Raw genomic sequence first — 15553 nt, forward strand, 5'->3', positions numbered from 1 at the left:
TGACGTCATGGTGTTTTATTGACGGATTTACCATTCAAATCTATTTTGAGCTTTGTGAAATATTCCGGAGGAGAGAGTTCTGTGAATTTTTTAGTTTGATCAAAAACCATGCAGAAAATCTACATGTCTCTTTATCTTCTTTCTTTGATTTTATCTGCGACAACCAGTCCTTCCATTCGTTTCCTTTCTTTCTAGTAATACAACCAAAGTCTCTTAGAATAAAATAAATTCTAATTTTTCTAATGAATCTTATATTAAAATGTAGTTCTTAAAGGACAAACTCATTTATATGATGCGCTGTCAATGGAATTAGTAACATCCTCCAGTATATCTTCATACCAAAGGCATTGTTTTTTTTTCTTACTTTTGGGGCAAATATTTTTACATAGACAGCAGAAGATGTCTATAACCTTTTGCCTTTTTACTTCTATATCGACAATTTCCTTTAAACCAGAAATTTCTTTATATGCCATGTCATGTCATAAGTTACTTTGTTTTACTTGCCAGTTATGGGTATAATTTACAAATCCATACTGTTCTGGACTTATAAGGTATAGACTTTAGAGTCTTTAGTACATTTTGGCGAAATTGGGACATTCTTTTAGCAATATTGTGCACAAAAACGTATTGCTAGTTTAATTTCCTTTAACACGTTAACTGCCACTGTTGTCAAAATGAGTTTTGTGCTACTTGAGTCAGGTACCACAACAGGTGTGCTACCTGAGTCAGGCCTTTTGGATTCACAAACTATCCAATTAAATAGGTATTTTTCGTATTTGTTTCATACTAAGATAACTAAATATAAAGTGGCAGTCAAAGTGAATATTGTGGTAGTATTTTCTTTAGTCCATGAGATTGATTTCCGATACTCATGTATTTTTCACCCATCAGTAAAATTAATTAGAGAAAATCACAACAAAATATTATAATAAATTTATTTTTTTCCAAAAAAAAAAAACTTTTAAGCTAATTCTCTTAAATTTACGTTCTTAATTTAAAACGATATATGACAAAAAAATTCAAATAATTTATTACCTATGTATAATAAAACATATCTACGTCTACGTATGTCCAAAATTAATGAACAAAAAGAATTCCTAAAATTGTATATTGCCAAATTGGTATTTTTGTTTAAGTCGACAATTTTATAAATTTCTAATTAACTCATAATTAAACAACGATTATTTCAAAAGTTCGTTTTCGTTGGAATATTCTCGTAGAGTAATTGGTGTAAATTGTTACGTAACTATAATAAAAAAAAACCTGAATTAGTTATCCAATACCGGATTTTTCCTTTTAACTGTTCAGGTATTTACATATTTGTGGTCTGTTCGTAGAAGTAAATCATGTACGGTAGTTGCATAACATATTTGGCAACGTGCATAATATTATTCACGATGCGGTTTATAATAACATAATTGACGAAAAAAGAAACTTTTTAATGCAAGAAAAGATCAAATCATTTATGTAGACAAAGAAATTATTTATCGTAATAAACTGCATACACTCCTTCATTTGTGAGACAAACTCAATGCTGAATTTTTCGTATTTTGTAAACAAAAAAATTACTTAATAATTTATAATTTATTTTTTCCATTCGATTATTATTTCCACAAGTTGTACCACTTAATAAGTATAATATACTATAAGTCATGATTATGAAGTATCTTGAATATAATGCAAGATACTTCATAACTTTGGATAGGAAATATTATATCTTTAAATAGAAATTAATCAAACAAATTATGACCATAACAAAAAGTCTGAAAGTTGGAAAAAAAAACTAGATCTGAGTAAAAAGAACATTATCAAAAACATTTAAATTATCTACTATGTACTGACAATATTGCACTTGTATTAGATTATGAAGAAGCATCTTAAGAAGAAGAGGCTCTACAGTATAGTGGATAAGCCCAAGTAGCGTTATGAAGTATCTCATTATGACTGTAGAGAAATATACATAGAGCAACTAAAAAAATGTTGATTTAAATCATAGAATCCAAAAAATTAAGTAAAAGTGAAATTATAAAAGACTGTACACTACTCTAGTATCTTAAGTCTAGGGTATTCATCAGTTGTTTCTAGATTTTCTTTCATATAATACTTAATTCAGGAAAAATAATTGATAGATGTCAAACAAATGAGATTTGTTGTAAACTTAAGTCTTAAACTAAGGACTTAACTCAGACATAAACATAGTTAAAATGACAACAGAATAATGATACCCTAAAAAATACTCATTACACACAAGCACTCAATACTCAAGATAATATTCGATATGCAGGTAAATACAACACTTCTAAGCTAGAATGAAACTAAGAGAGGATCAAAAGAGTCAAATGATTATTATATAAATTTAAATTGGGATAGTTTCCATAACACAGTTAAAAAAAACAATAGAGTAAAAAACTTCCAAAGTAATTGGTATATTTGTTAAAAAAAACATTAAAATGTAATATACAAATGGATTACAATTGTTTAAAACGTTTTCAGTCCTATCAGACCATCGTCAGTGAAAACCTTAAAGTAAGTAATCTCACTTAATAATGAAGAAAGCGTGATTAAAAGTTTGAATGCTAAACTAAAACGTATTGTCATAAGTACATACTTAAGTACTTGCTTAATAACCTATCACTAAACAGTAGAATTGTTAAATTTACGTATTAAAGATTGAATGAATTAAAATGAATACGACATAATATCGATTTTAATGGATTTAACTAGAAGTAAACATAAATACCTAACATAAAATGTAAAAACTAAAAGTAAACGGCCCTTATTCTTCGAAAAAATGAGGTGTGTCTAACTGTAGTCACCAGCCGACCAAGTGTATATACGAATATGAAATTACATGTTTAAATGATACAGAAATTAAGGCAAGGTTAAATGTTGTTTTTAGAAAGTAAACAAAATTTAAGACTCTTTTAAGGGTAAAGTTTGAATTAACTTACTGTGTATATTGGTTTTATATAATTAAATTTAGAATATTTTTAAAGTTAGTTTGAATCGATACTAAAATTAAAGAGATCAATGAAGTTACGAGTTTTACAAGCAATAACAACTGGAGATGTAGATAATTCATTAATACTATAAGCAAGTTTTGGGGGACTTAATATATCGATATTAGATTACTATTTTTACTGAAAATGAGCCACAACTACACCTTAAAATAAGTTTATTGGATGTTTATATTTTCACTTCGAAAAACGTCCCAGTAAAAATAATAAAATGAAGTAATATGCCACAAGAAAATCACCTTCAAAATAATACCATGCTATCTAATTTAATTGAATTTATCGTTAAGTAATGGTGAGATATCTGAACACATCTACACAGAAATATAAACTATATTGAAGGTAACACGTTCAGCCCCCTCACTAAACCGTACTCTTTAGGACGCTGAGGCATCACTCTAATGCCACACTACGGCTTTGTATTATGGACACCGTGGCATAAACTATAGCCTATAGAACTATATAAATTACATTGTAGGTTGGACAGGGTCGTCTAAGGAGCAAACTAATAATTCCTGATCGGATGTAGGGCGGTTTTTATGAAAGATATGGAAATTATAAAACTTTATGAAAAAATTAAAGGTTTTATTCAGAATATGCAAAAGTAATTATAATAATATAACACGTTTTGAGCTTCCTTCACTCAGTAGTTCTATAGCGACTTCTGTTTTGAACTCTGTTATAGTCAATTTAGTTTGTGTCACCTGTGTATATACAATATGAGCATATACCAAGGAACTACCAAACAATAATTCTATTGTTAATTTCCTTTGCCATTTATTCCTTAGAGAGAGTCGACAGATTCACTTACCTCGGAACTACCCTCAACGTACAATGGCACTACGCTCAAGAGATTAGATCCAGAATTGAAATGGCACGGTCTACATTTATTAAGTTGAGATCCTTGCTGTGCTGCAGTGATCTCAGTTTGGGAACCAAGATGCGAATAGTGAGGTGCTACGTTCTTCCAGTGTTACTATATGGAGTTGAAGCCTGGACACTGACGCAAGCCACTGAAAAACGAATCGAAGCCTTCGAGATGTGGATATACAGAAGGATACTAAAAATATCTTATGTGGACCATGTCACCAACGTTGAGGTCCTACAGCGCATGACAAAAGAAAAAGAAGTGCTTAATTTAATTAAACAACGTAAGCTTGAGTACCTCGGCCACGTGATGCGGAACGAAGAAAAATATCGAATTCTTCAACTTGTTATGCAGGGTAAAGTATTTGGCAGAAGAGGACCGAGACGCCGTCGTATCTCGTGGTTGAAAAATCTCCGACAATGGTTTGGGATGACCTCAGCGGAGCTGTTTCGCAGAGCAGTCAACAAAACCATGATAGCCTTGATGATCGCCAACATCTGGACCGGATAAGGCACTGAAGAAGAAGATTTAGTCCCTCGTCTCGAGTAATGTGAAGACTTGCCTATTGTCATACTGCGGAATGACTTTTTAGGTCAATTTTTGTTAGTTTTTTTTTACTCATTTTTCTGTTAAACCGAATAGTGCCAACAAGGTGAGTTGTACGGCTGAGAAGTGTATAAGCAAGGGTGACGCTCGTATAATAATGATCTGTGAAGAGCGTACGACCAATATCTAACAACCCTTCCATAAGTGATAGAACAATACCCTGACTATTTTTTCCACAATAAATTTTAAGACCATAAGGGTAGCTAATTTCTAAGCAGAGGTTATTTAATTTAATAACTAATTTGTATTTTTTATTTTTGATATATTGCTTGAATTTTAAGTGATTACGATCAGGTACCATCATCTCATCAATACAGACGTTTTCTCCTAAAGTAACAATTAGCTAAAATGTAAAAATAAGTTTTTAAACCAACGGACATATTTTGTGAAGCCGATTAAAATCCGATGCGTTTAGTTGTCGCGCTGTTTCAGTATTGTTGAAGTTAATATTTGAAAGAAATTGCTCAAAAGTGGAAGATTACGTTTGTCCGGTACTTCACTGATCCCATGTAATTTTCTCAGTTTCCTAGAAATTTCTTTAAAAGAATCCGAGGTTTCTATGTTACTGGGTATATAATCATCTGATGATCCAGAATTTGTATATGGGTCGTCCACTCCTACGCCTTCATCTGACAAAAGCTTTTCATATAAACTTACAAGTCTATTCTGTTCTTTTTCGTAGGAACTCATGGAAAAAATAAACCGTCAAATACTTCGGTCATTTCATACCAGAATCAACAAGTTTGAGGCATCACGTAAATGCCACGCTATCCAAACAAACAAATTTATAATGCTTGGACAGCGATTCATCGATGTGATTCAATAAGCAAGTGTGGGGAATTTAAGTAGGCATGCTATTTTAATTAATTAAAGTTATTTGTAAGAATGTAGTAGTAAAATGAGACTCTGAGAACCTGAGTCTAAGAAGATGTGCAAGTAAATGTATAATCGTTGGATTAAAATTAGAATCAAAATAATTGGTAATGCAAGGGCAAATGAAGTGTGGTAGGAAATATTGGTAAAGAATATTTGGATGTAGCAAAAGAATATCTACCCATGTATCCAAATAAGGAAGTTAAATGGCGTTAATAAATACAATGATAAACAAAGTTATATATGAACAAACTATGAACTCTAAAATGTCTAAAATTAAGAATTAATGAAATTTAAAGTATTAGACAGGTAATGAACTGAGAAAGAAAAATGAGAAAATATATGAGTTGAAATTGACAAAATAGGACTATACTGTTACATATTTGAAAACTGCCATGATTATTCAGCTTATTTGGATAAAAAAAATTATACTAAACTATGATAAAAATTAAAAATATATATTTTTAGGACTCTGAATATGTCAAATATTTTTCAAATATTCACATCAATTTTCAAATAAAAAAATTAATCCAGAAAAATGATATTTTCTGTGTGACAATGTTCATTATAGTAAAAGCCGAAGCTTTTACTGTAAAAATGTTTTAAGTCACCAGTTAGTTTTTCAAAAAATTATAAATGAAGTTGTTTAATAAATAGAAACACGTATAAACGTTGGCTGATGCTATTAAAATGTCTTATTGCGTTTTAAAACAATTATAAGTTGTATGCAACAATATTAGTTTGAATATTATGATTATTTAATAATTAAATAATGAAACTTCTATCAAAATCCTATGAATTTTAGAAAAATCTGTTAATTCAGCATTGACGAAGTCAAACTACAAGAAAACTACCAAATAGCCACAGGGATTGTTTTAAATTATTATGACAAATTTGGTTGTATAATTTAAGCATTCACTTTGCTTTCACCAACAAAGGTTATGTTTACGTGTGGGCCTAAAACGAAGCCGAACAAGCAGCTCAAGAAACTAATTAATGTTTAATAAAACAAAAGGAAATGAATCTGAATCTGATACCATAACTTAGTTTATCCGATCCTCGGATTTATGTGACAATTACAGCGCAATATTTAAATAACATTTAGGTACTTTACTAATACTTAAAGCTGCCCTACACTTACACACCTGTTTGAAATAAATTTACATGAGTATTCAATGAGATTATTAATATGGGACAATAAAAACATATCTGACATCAGTACATCAATCAATATCAACAATTCCGACACTGGTAGACATAAAATCCGTGATGCACTTAATTTTTGTGAGACGTTTATGAACATATTACCTGCACAAACTTTTTTTTAAACCCGGGAAAAATCATCAAATCACACCAACCGCTTAAGGTACCATTCCGCAACACGCGACCGAGACAGGAGACCGAGACAGGCAACAGATAGGCGAGACCGATTGTGGTCTCTCCACGTCTGTTCTCAATGCAATTATATCAGGGTCATTCCGTAGCCCACGACCGAGACAAGCGACAAACGATTGTCGCTTGTCTGTGTCTCCTCGGTCTCCTACAAGAGCAGTAGTGAAGTGTGTCGTCCCGCGACACTTCTGATTTGGCGATGATTTGTATATGCATTTTTGTTAATAATAATGTCCGAAATAAAATTTAGTGCTGAGGAAGATGAATTGCTAATAGAGTTATTATCTAAGAGCCCACCACTATACGATCCTCAAGTAGAATCCTACAAGGATGTTATCGTTCGGGAAAATATTTGGAAGGATATAGCAGAAAAAATAAACAGAACTGGTAAGTTACAATTTAATATTTAATTCATTACTTTTAAAAGGTATAACCTCTTGTGAATACATATTTATAATACTATACGTAATTATAAAGGTTAGCAATAGTAAGATATTGAATATTCCAGAGTATATAGGTTTAAAGGTTAGGCTAAAATATTTATTAGTTTGTTCTTTTTACGTGATCCTCTTGCCAAGAAACTTTACCAGCCTCAGAAGTAAAATATTTTCTCAACTCATCTCTTATGGTAAATCCGGTTTTATTATAACCGCCTGTGTGAATTAAAGACTGCATATTTGGATGTGACGTTACATCGGAACTATTCAACCGATAAACAGATTTCCCAGATTCTTCTAGAAAGCCTTCACGTAGTAGGTTATGTAAACAACAGCTAACTAATATTAGGTCATTACATGTTTCTGGAGCAATCGCTATTGGTGTGTAAAATATTCTAAATACCTGGGCCAACAACCCAAATGCATTTTCTGAAACTCTTCTACCCCGACAAAGTCGATAATTAAAAACTTGTTTACTTAAATCATTCTTCGCGTCTCGTTTTGTATAAGGTTTCATCATGTAAGTGTCAAGACCAAAAGCTTAATCTCGTATTAAATAGTAACCTAGTTTTACATCAGTTCCTGGAAGGCACTGAGGCTCAAGAAAATTAAATTTGTTGTCCATAATATTTTCTCCCATTACAGATTTTTTGAAAATACTACTGTCTCCCTCTTTGCCATAAGAACCGACATCTACCGTTATAAACTTGCTATTAGAGTCCACAATAGCTAAGACTACAATAGAAAAATATTCCTTATAATTAAAAAATAAAGATTCACTCTTTGAAGGAGCTCTTATACGAACGTGTTTGCCATCGATGGCTCCCATACAATTGGAATATTCCATTGTGTCCAAAAGTTCTCAGAAATACGTTTGTAGTCGTCTTGTGTAGGCTCAGGCATAAATTGAGGAATTATTTTTTTTTCTTAAAATATGTAATACTTCTTTCACAATTCTTGAAATGTAACATGCAGATATTCTATAAGCATATGAGAGAGATGCAAAGCTTTCTCCAGTAGCAAGGAATCTGAAAAAAATACAATTGTATCACTAAATTTTTACCAATAACAATAAAATTATTTTAACAATTAGTTGATACATAACACAATACTTTTCTTTTTTGCAGATGCTGACTGTAAAAAAAGGTGGAAGTACATTCGAGATTCGTATAATCGTTACAAACGTTAAAAGAAAATGGCAACTAGATCGGGTGATCCAGCTAAAAATTCCAAATGGGAGCTGTTTGAAAAACTTCGGTTCTTGGAACAGGTATCCACCGAAAGAGCCAGTGCCTCCAATATTTCTTCCGAAAGTCTTATGTCAACTGAAGAGGCAGAAATCCCCTTTGTTAGTGAAGAAAATCTAGATACATCGATCCAACCGGCTCCGGAGGCAGCCAAATCTACACATCCGCCAACTAAAAAACGAAAGAAAGTCGAAGATGATTTTTTGACTTATCTCAAGAAACGAGACGACCAGAGACAAATATTCTTACAAGAACACTATCAAAGAAAATGATGACGAAGTTAATACATTTGGCAACCATATTAAATCTATAATGAGAAAATTGAACCAGCGTTTTCAAGGACAGGCAAGGAGCGAAATATTCAAAATTTTGACAAAATATGAACTAATGCAAATGGATATGGAAAGCAGCATTCAAACAGCTCCCCCGACATCAGACGAACATATTTATGCTTCATCCGTCGTTTCTCCCTCTGGATCAGCCTCTGCAACCAATAGTAGTAGGCCTGCTTCACAACATGATGGAGACTATTTCAATTCCCTTTTTTCATTATAAAATTAATTAATATTTTTTTTAGTATTAAGATATAAAACTTACCTTAAAGTTAAAGATAATTTTTCTTTTGATGTTATGTCGCCTTTCGTTTATATGTCCTTCTCTATTAAATTGTTTATATAATCGAACTGTGTTTTATTCAGTCTAAAATAACCTCTAAATTTTTCTTCATCTAATGATAAATCATTCATTATTAATAAATTAAAAAAGCCTTCCTCGCGCCTTGTTTTAAATATAGAATTTATACAACTCCGTTTTTTTATTCGAAACATGTAATATAGAACTATATCGTCATCTTCTTCTTCTTCCATTAACCTTTTAAAGAGTAGTTTTGAAGTCATTATACCTTCTTTTTAGCCACACGTTTCTCGTATGTCGCTTGTCTCGGTCGCGTACCCAGTTCAAGGGGCGACAGTTCACTTGGTGTCGCGGTCTCGCCTATCTGTCGCCTGTCTCTGTCTCCTGTCTCGGTCGCATGATGCGGAATGCTACCTTTAGGTTCTATAAGGAAATTGCGTGACTGACTTTTACCGGTTAAAATCTGTCGGAGCCCATTAATGTATTGGTAAAGTGGAATCGTGTATAACGACATATGCATCACATTCATTCTGGGCAATTTGATTGCAAACTTCCCACTTTTATTTTTTAAAGTTGTCTTCTTCTTTCTTTTTAATTATATTCGTTATTATTTGGTAACCTCGTTGCCAGTTATGCCAAATATCTAGTATGTAATTTATCAATTCCTCATTTGGGTGGTAACCTTTTACTTCAATAACAAAATGCTGTCTGTCTTTGATCATCTATTGCACTTGAAAATCGCATGTCTTGAACTATCTACAGTTCTACAGTAATAGAACTTTGGGACTTGAGTTTTTCCGATCCTGTGCCAATATATTTGAAAATAACCATGGTCACTTAAATGCTGCGTAAAATGATCAGTTAGGCGCTCATGTTTGCATCCTATGGATTTTATGATGTCCAGTATTAACTGCCCTGTCCACTGACCCTTATCCGGTGAAGCCTTTAAATAAACTTTCGAAATTGCCGCATTCCTAAATGTAGCCTTCTTTAATAAGCTACTCAAATGTTGTCTAAAAGAAAGATTACCATCTATTTCGATCCTCAGGTAATTAACCGAGGATTTTATTTTTATAGTTGACTGAAGATTGTAAATACTATGTCCTCTTTGCCTTTCCTGTCTGGAAGAATATTACGTGTTCTGTCTTTTTAGGTGCTAGTTTCAGCCAATTCTACTTTAATATGCGGTTTACTTTTTAGTGTTTCATTTACTATAAATATTCTTTTTTAAGCGCCATTTTCGCGGCGGAGGTTGGCAATCATCATAGCTATTCGGACTTTTGAGACGGCTGCTCTGAAAAGTTCATTTGATGTACATCCGGACCACTCTCTCAGGTTGCGCAGCCATGACAGTCTAAGCTTCCCTATGCTTTTCTTTCTTGGATCTTTCTCTGCATAATCAGTTGGAGCAAGGTGTATTTCTCTTCATGTGTAATATGTCCGAGATATTCCAATTTTCTTGTTTTAATTGTATTTAAAATTTCTATTTCTTTATTCATCCTTCTCAGAACCTCTTTGTATGTGACGTGTTCTGTTCACGATATTTTCAGAATTCGTCTATATACCCACAACTCGAATGATTCCAGTTTTTTCATTGATGTCGCATTCAAGGTCCAAGATTCCATTCCATAAAACAAAGTCGGAAAAACATAGCACCTCGCCAACCTAACTCTTAGTTCCAATTTTAGATCCCTTGTATTTGTCCCCGTGTTTGACGTTGTTTTCGTTTATTAGAAGATTCTCGTTATTTCTTTGAGTTTTCGATATTCTTATAAATTTTGTCTTCTCGACGTTCATTGTTAGACTGTACTCTTTTCCATACTCCACTATTCTGGTCACCAGTCTCTGAAGATTTTCAATATTTTCGGCTAAGATCACAGTGTTGTCCGCATATCCAATGTTGTTAATGGGAACTCCATTTACCTTTATTCCAGCTATTTTACCCTCAAGAGCTTTTTTCAGGATTTCTTTGGAGTAGGCATTAAAAAGAATTGGCGACAATAATATGCATCCCTGTCTAATTTCAATTTCTTCTGACAGCTGTTCGTTAACACATACTTTTTCTCGCTGTTTATAGTATAAATTTGATATGATCCTGAGGTCGTTGTAGTCAACCTCCTTTGGTTTTAGGACATTCATTAATTGTTCATGTCGTACTACTTTATCGAATGCTTTGTTATAGTCAATAAAACATACGTATATATCTTGATTGACGTCCAGGCATCTTCGTATTAGTATATTAAGTAAAAAAAGAGCTTCACGCGTTCCTAGACCTTTGCGGCAACCAAATTGTGTACCAATAACGTTTATGTCCAGTTTGTGATATATTCGGTTATGGATGAGTTTTAGTAGTAACTTTAGCACATGATATATCAAGCTAATGGTGTGGTAATCACTGCATTCTCTTGCGTTTTTGGGGGGGGGGGGAGACTGTGCTTCTCATCTAGAAAACTATAAACATTAGGCCTTCCTTATCACAGGCTACTATTGCTAGACCCAAATCATCTAAAACCCTATTATGCAGATTCCGTCATGTTCAGGTAGCCTTATAATAGGATTAAACAAAATGTTTCTAGAACTGACCCTTGTGGTACCCCTGCTGAGGAATTAGTGGTATATTAGTGGTATAACCTGCTTGATTTATGATCTTGCTATCCTTTTAAGTAGTTATTGAATAGCTCTATTATATAAATGTGGAGACCTGCTGTTCTTTCAAGATTCTCAAGAGTTGAGACTCTTGGCACGAGCATTATGGTCGAGCCAAATTACGCCGTGCTCCACCAGGTTTCAAAATCAAGATCATTAAGTATCAGATAATTATCAATTTATTTTGCGATTTAATTTCTATTTATAACCAATAAGGTATCTCTAATGAGAATGTGACACATTTTATTGTGCAGATAGGAACCAATCCACAGAAACCTATAAAGTTTCATATTAGTATATATAAAAAACTATTTTCAGTTTGAACTGAATTTGATATCATAATTCTCATATCATTCTATTTTTTGATATCTTTTAACACCTGTTTCGTAATAATATAGTTTTGGAATGTCAGCTTTGTGACTCTATTTGAATTGACTGTGTAATTTTTGGAATTCTTTGTATTTTAACTTTTCTGAGTAGATTATATTGTAAATAAAAAGAAAAACGAAAACGAAAACCATGACCAAGACCTGCAGTCTTAAACATAGTCGACAGTACAAAAGTACACAGTTGACTGTTTCAAGCAGCACTAATTGTGCAATAAAAATTATAATGCCTGTTTTTTATTCTTAATGCCTTAAATTGAACTAATCCAATGAGAAACAAAAATTACTAACAATGGTATTTTATAAACGATTATTAGGACTTGATAACAAAAGCGACTGCCAAGGAATATCTTGACAGCCGCTTATGCGCTCTTATGTATATGTTAAAAATAAGTATTTTAAGATTGTTTTATGTTTTTAAACACATACATTATGTGTATTTAATTAAATTATTTTTTAGTAGGTGGCAAGTATAATTTAAACCTCGTTGAACTAGCGATTATATTAAAAGTCACAAATAAATATCCATTTTTTTTTCAGCAATGTTTCTTCATTATTTCTTTAAGTTATGACTGTGCTAATATTATTTTTATTGATTATATTTATACATTATTTAAGCAGCTTGGATCTGGAGGTGGAAGTGGAAATAGTGGAAGCAGCGGAGGAGGTTTAGGCGGTTTAACAAATATTTTATCACAAATTGATTTACCTGGATTATTAAGAGGAATTAATAGTTTTGTAAAATTAGTTGGAGTATTTTGTCCGCCATGTTCACAGGTAATTTTTTAAGAGTATTTACATTGCTACACTTTGTCTTCTTAGGACGTAGTTCTTTCTTTTTTTTTTTTTTCTTTTTGACTCCGGCTACGTAAGTGGTCGTTAAGTCGTGTTAGGGGAGCTTGCACGACTTGAAAACCCTGTCATTAGACCTTAGCCAGAAGGTTACACCAACTTTAGTTCTTTACCATTTTCTCATGATAGTTAGAATGTCAGGTATTTGCTTATTGTGTTCGTCCTTTCAGTATTAACTGATTTTATTTCAAAAGCAGTGATGAATAATATTTGTTCAATATTTCAATTTTATCTTTTTAATATTTCTGTATTGATATATTGATAACTTGAACTATTATAAGTTAAAAAAGAATAATTTATAGACCACAATAATTCAGTCAACTTTACAAACCTACATTACAAAAATAAATTAATAATTCTAATTAAAGTAAAAATAACACAAAAATAAACGTTAATAAACATATACAATGAAGAATTGACCCGACAAAATTTGAAATTTAAAGAAGAAACAAGAAACAATTTGGGCAACAAAGATTAAAGGCTACTTTACAAATATCCAATGTTTTAATATTAATAATAAATAAACAATATAATTTGTTTAAACAATTAAAAAATATATTTTCCCAAAAAAATAATAATGTTTGAATAATTGAATAATTTTTGTTTTCTTTAAAAGCCATGTAAAAATTGCCAGTTTCTCAAATATTTAAAAATATGTCTACGAGCAATAGTTAAAAAGTAATAGCAGTACCTTTAAAAAACAATTTTTGGTTATACAAATAATTTTTTTTGGTTTATGTTAAAAGTACACCCAAGATATCAAAATACAGAGAGGAGTCTGCCAGGGTTGAGTGCCGTCACCACTACTTTTCAATGTCTTCAGTGAAACGCTATTTAAAGAAGCAGTTTTAGATTCAATAGAAGGTATATCTATCAATGGAGAAGTTTAGAAAAACTTGTATTTTGAAGACGATACAGTAATATTGATGGATAACAACAATGATTTACAGAACGTAATGCAACGACTTAAGGAATGCTGTCATGAATACGGTCTGAGGATGAATTTGAAAAAAAACAGATGCATGATTATGAATAAATCAGCAGATGCAAACATCCAATTGATTGTTGAGAATACTATAATTGAGAGTGTGGATACCTACAAATACTTAGAAACATGGATAACATCAAATGTAGAGCAAGCCAAAGAAATTAAGACACTTATTGAAATAGCACGTGCATCATGCGTTAAACTTAAAAAGTTTCTTGTATGGCTTGGAAGCATGGACATTAAAACATATGCAATTAAATAATTTGACCGATTTTGTATTTTGGTGTTACAGAAGAATACTACGAACATTATGGACTCAAAGAATCTCAAACGCGGAAGTTACTAAAAGAATAGGAAATGAAGCTAAAATAATATTGATTATCAAAAGAAGAAAACCTGAGTGCTTAGGCCATTTTATCCGAGGAAAGCAAAATGTGGGAAGATGAAGAATATTGTGGCTTCAGAACTTAAGGGAATGGCTTGAATGCTGTAGTGCAGAAAAATTTAGAGCGACAGTCAACAGAGTCCGCATAGCTATGATGATTTCCAACCTTCGGTAGAAAATGGAACTTAAAGAAGAAGAAAAGTAAAAGTCCTAACCTTTTATATGGCACCCGTAGAATTACTGTATCTTAATTATTCTTAGATTAATATAAAAAATTATCTCTGGAATAAATAACTTTTAAACTAATTAATGGGTCGAATTGAAATATTGAATGTTTAAAGCTTTATACGACCCCCCTTTAAGAGCAATCACAAAAGTGTTTAGCTTTTACAATAACAACACTGAAATTTCTGCAGAAAACTAATAGGTTTTCTTACTACAGGTATATATTAACAGAAAAATTCATCAAACATACTATATTATCATTGATTGGAATAATACATCAAATATTGAGACGCCCTCAAGACAGTTAAATTTTGCTTATATCTAGGAAGTAGTAGGCATTAAACAGACACATTACTAAAATAGCAAAAGAAGAATACTTAAAATACCTCACGCAAAATTACGAATTATAAGATAACCATTGATCGATCTAAAAATAAGTAGAATGATAGTATTCCAACATCAAAATATTCAACATTAAAGAAATACATGTATTATTTACAAATAAAATAAAAAACAGAAAGTCTTAAACAATACATTTACTCAGGGTTATTAAGTTTAAAATTAACGAAAAACATTGTATTAAGAAATCAAATATTGCTTGTGCGATACTCATATATTTTTAGCAATAGGCTGCTATTTATATTTCTGACCAAAGCAACACCAAGTACTATCCACTGACATCTGATATTTGCACTGGAAAGTTTGACCTTTTTAAGCATATGCGCATTCAGAACGTTTGGACAAATGAGCGGTATTTGTGTTGTTCACAGTGACTTAAAAAATTGGTCTGGGCAAAAAATGGAATTGAACCGTAAACATTTTCGAGCAATAATTTATCATTACTTCTGACGTAGGTTATCAAGACAAGAGTGCATTGATAAACTTAAATCGTTATACGGGGAAAAGGCACCATCCTCTAGCACCGTAACAAAGTGGTACAATGAATTCAGTCGTGGTCAACGCTCTCTACAGGAAGAATTCCGTGAAGTTTGACCAAAATC

At 32.0% G+C, this 15553-nt stretch overlaps 1 protein-coding gene across 3 annotated transcripts in view; it reads left to right on the forward strand.

Moving 5' to 3' along the window:
* The window catches only part of LOC140439922 (uncharacterized), a 180354-nt gene that overhangs the window by 93264 nt on the left and 71537 nt on the right, over positions 1-15553 (forward strand). For all 3 annotated transcript variants that reach the window (XM_072530097.1, XM_072530098.1, XM_072530096.1), the window contains exon 3: positions 12724-12879. In XM_072530097.1, the coding sequence (XP_072386198.1) occupies positions 12724-12879 (156 nt within the window). The remainder of the gene's footprint in view (positions 1-12723; positions 12880-15553) is intronic.

This window comes from Diabrotica undecimpunctata, chromosome 4 (genome assembly GCF_040954645.1).
Source record: "Diabrotica undecimpunctata isolate CICGRU chromosome 4, icDiaUnde3, whole genome shotgun sequence".
In the NCBI taxonomy this organism is placed as follows: domain Eukaryota; kingdom Metazoa; phylum Arthropoda; class Insecta; order Coleoptera; family Chrysomelidae; genus Diabrotica; species Diabrotica undecimpunctata.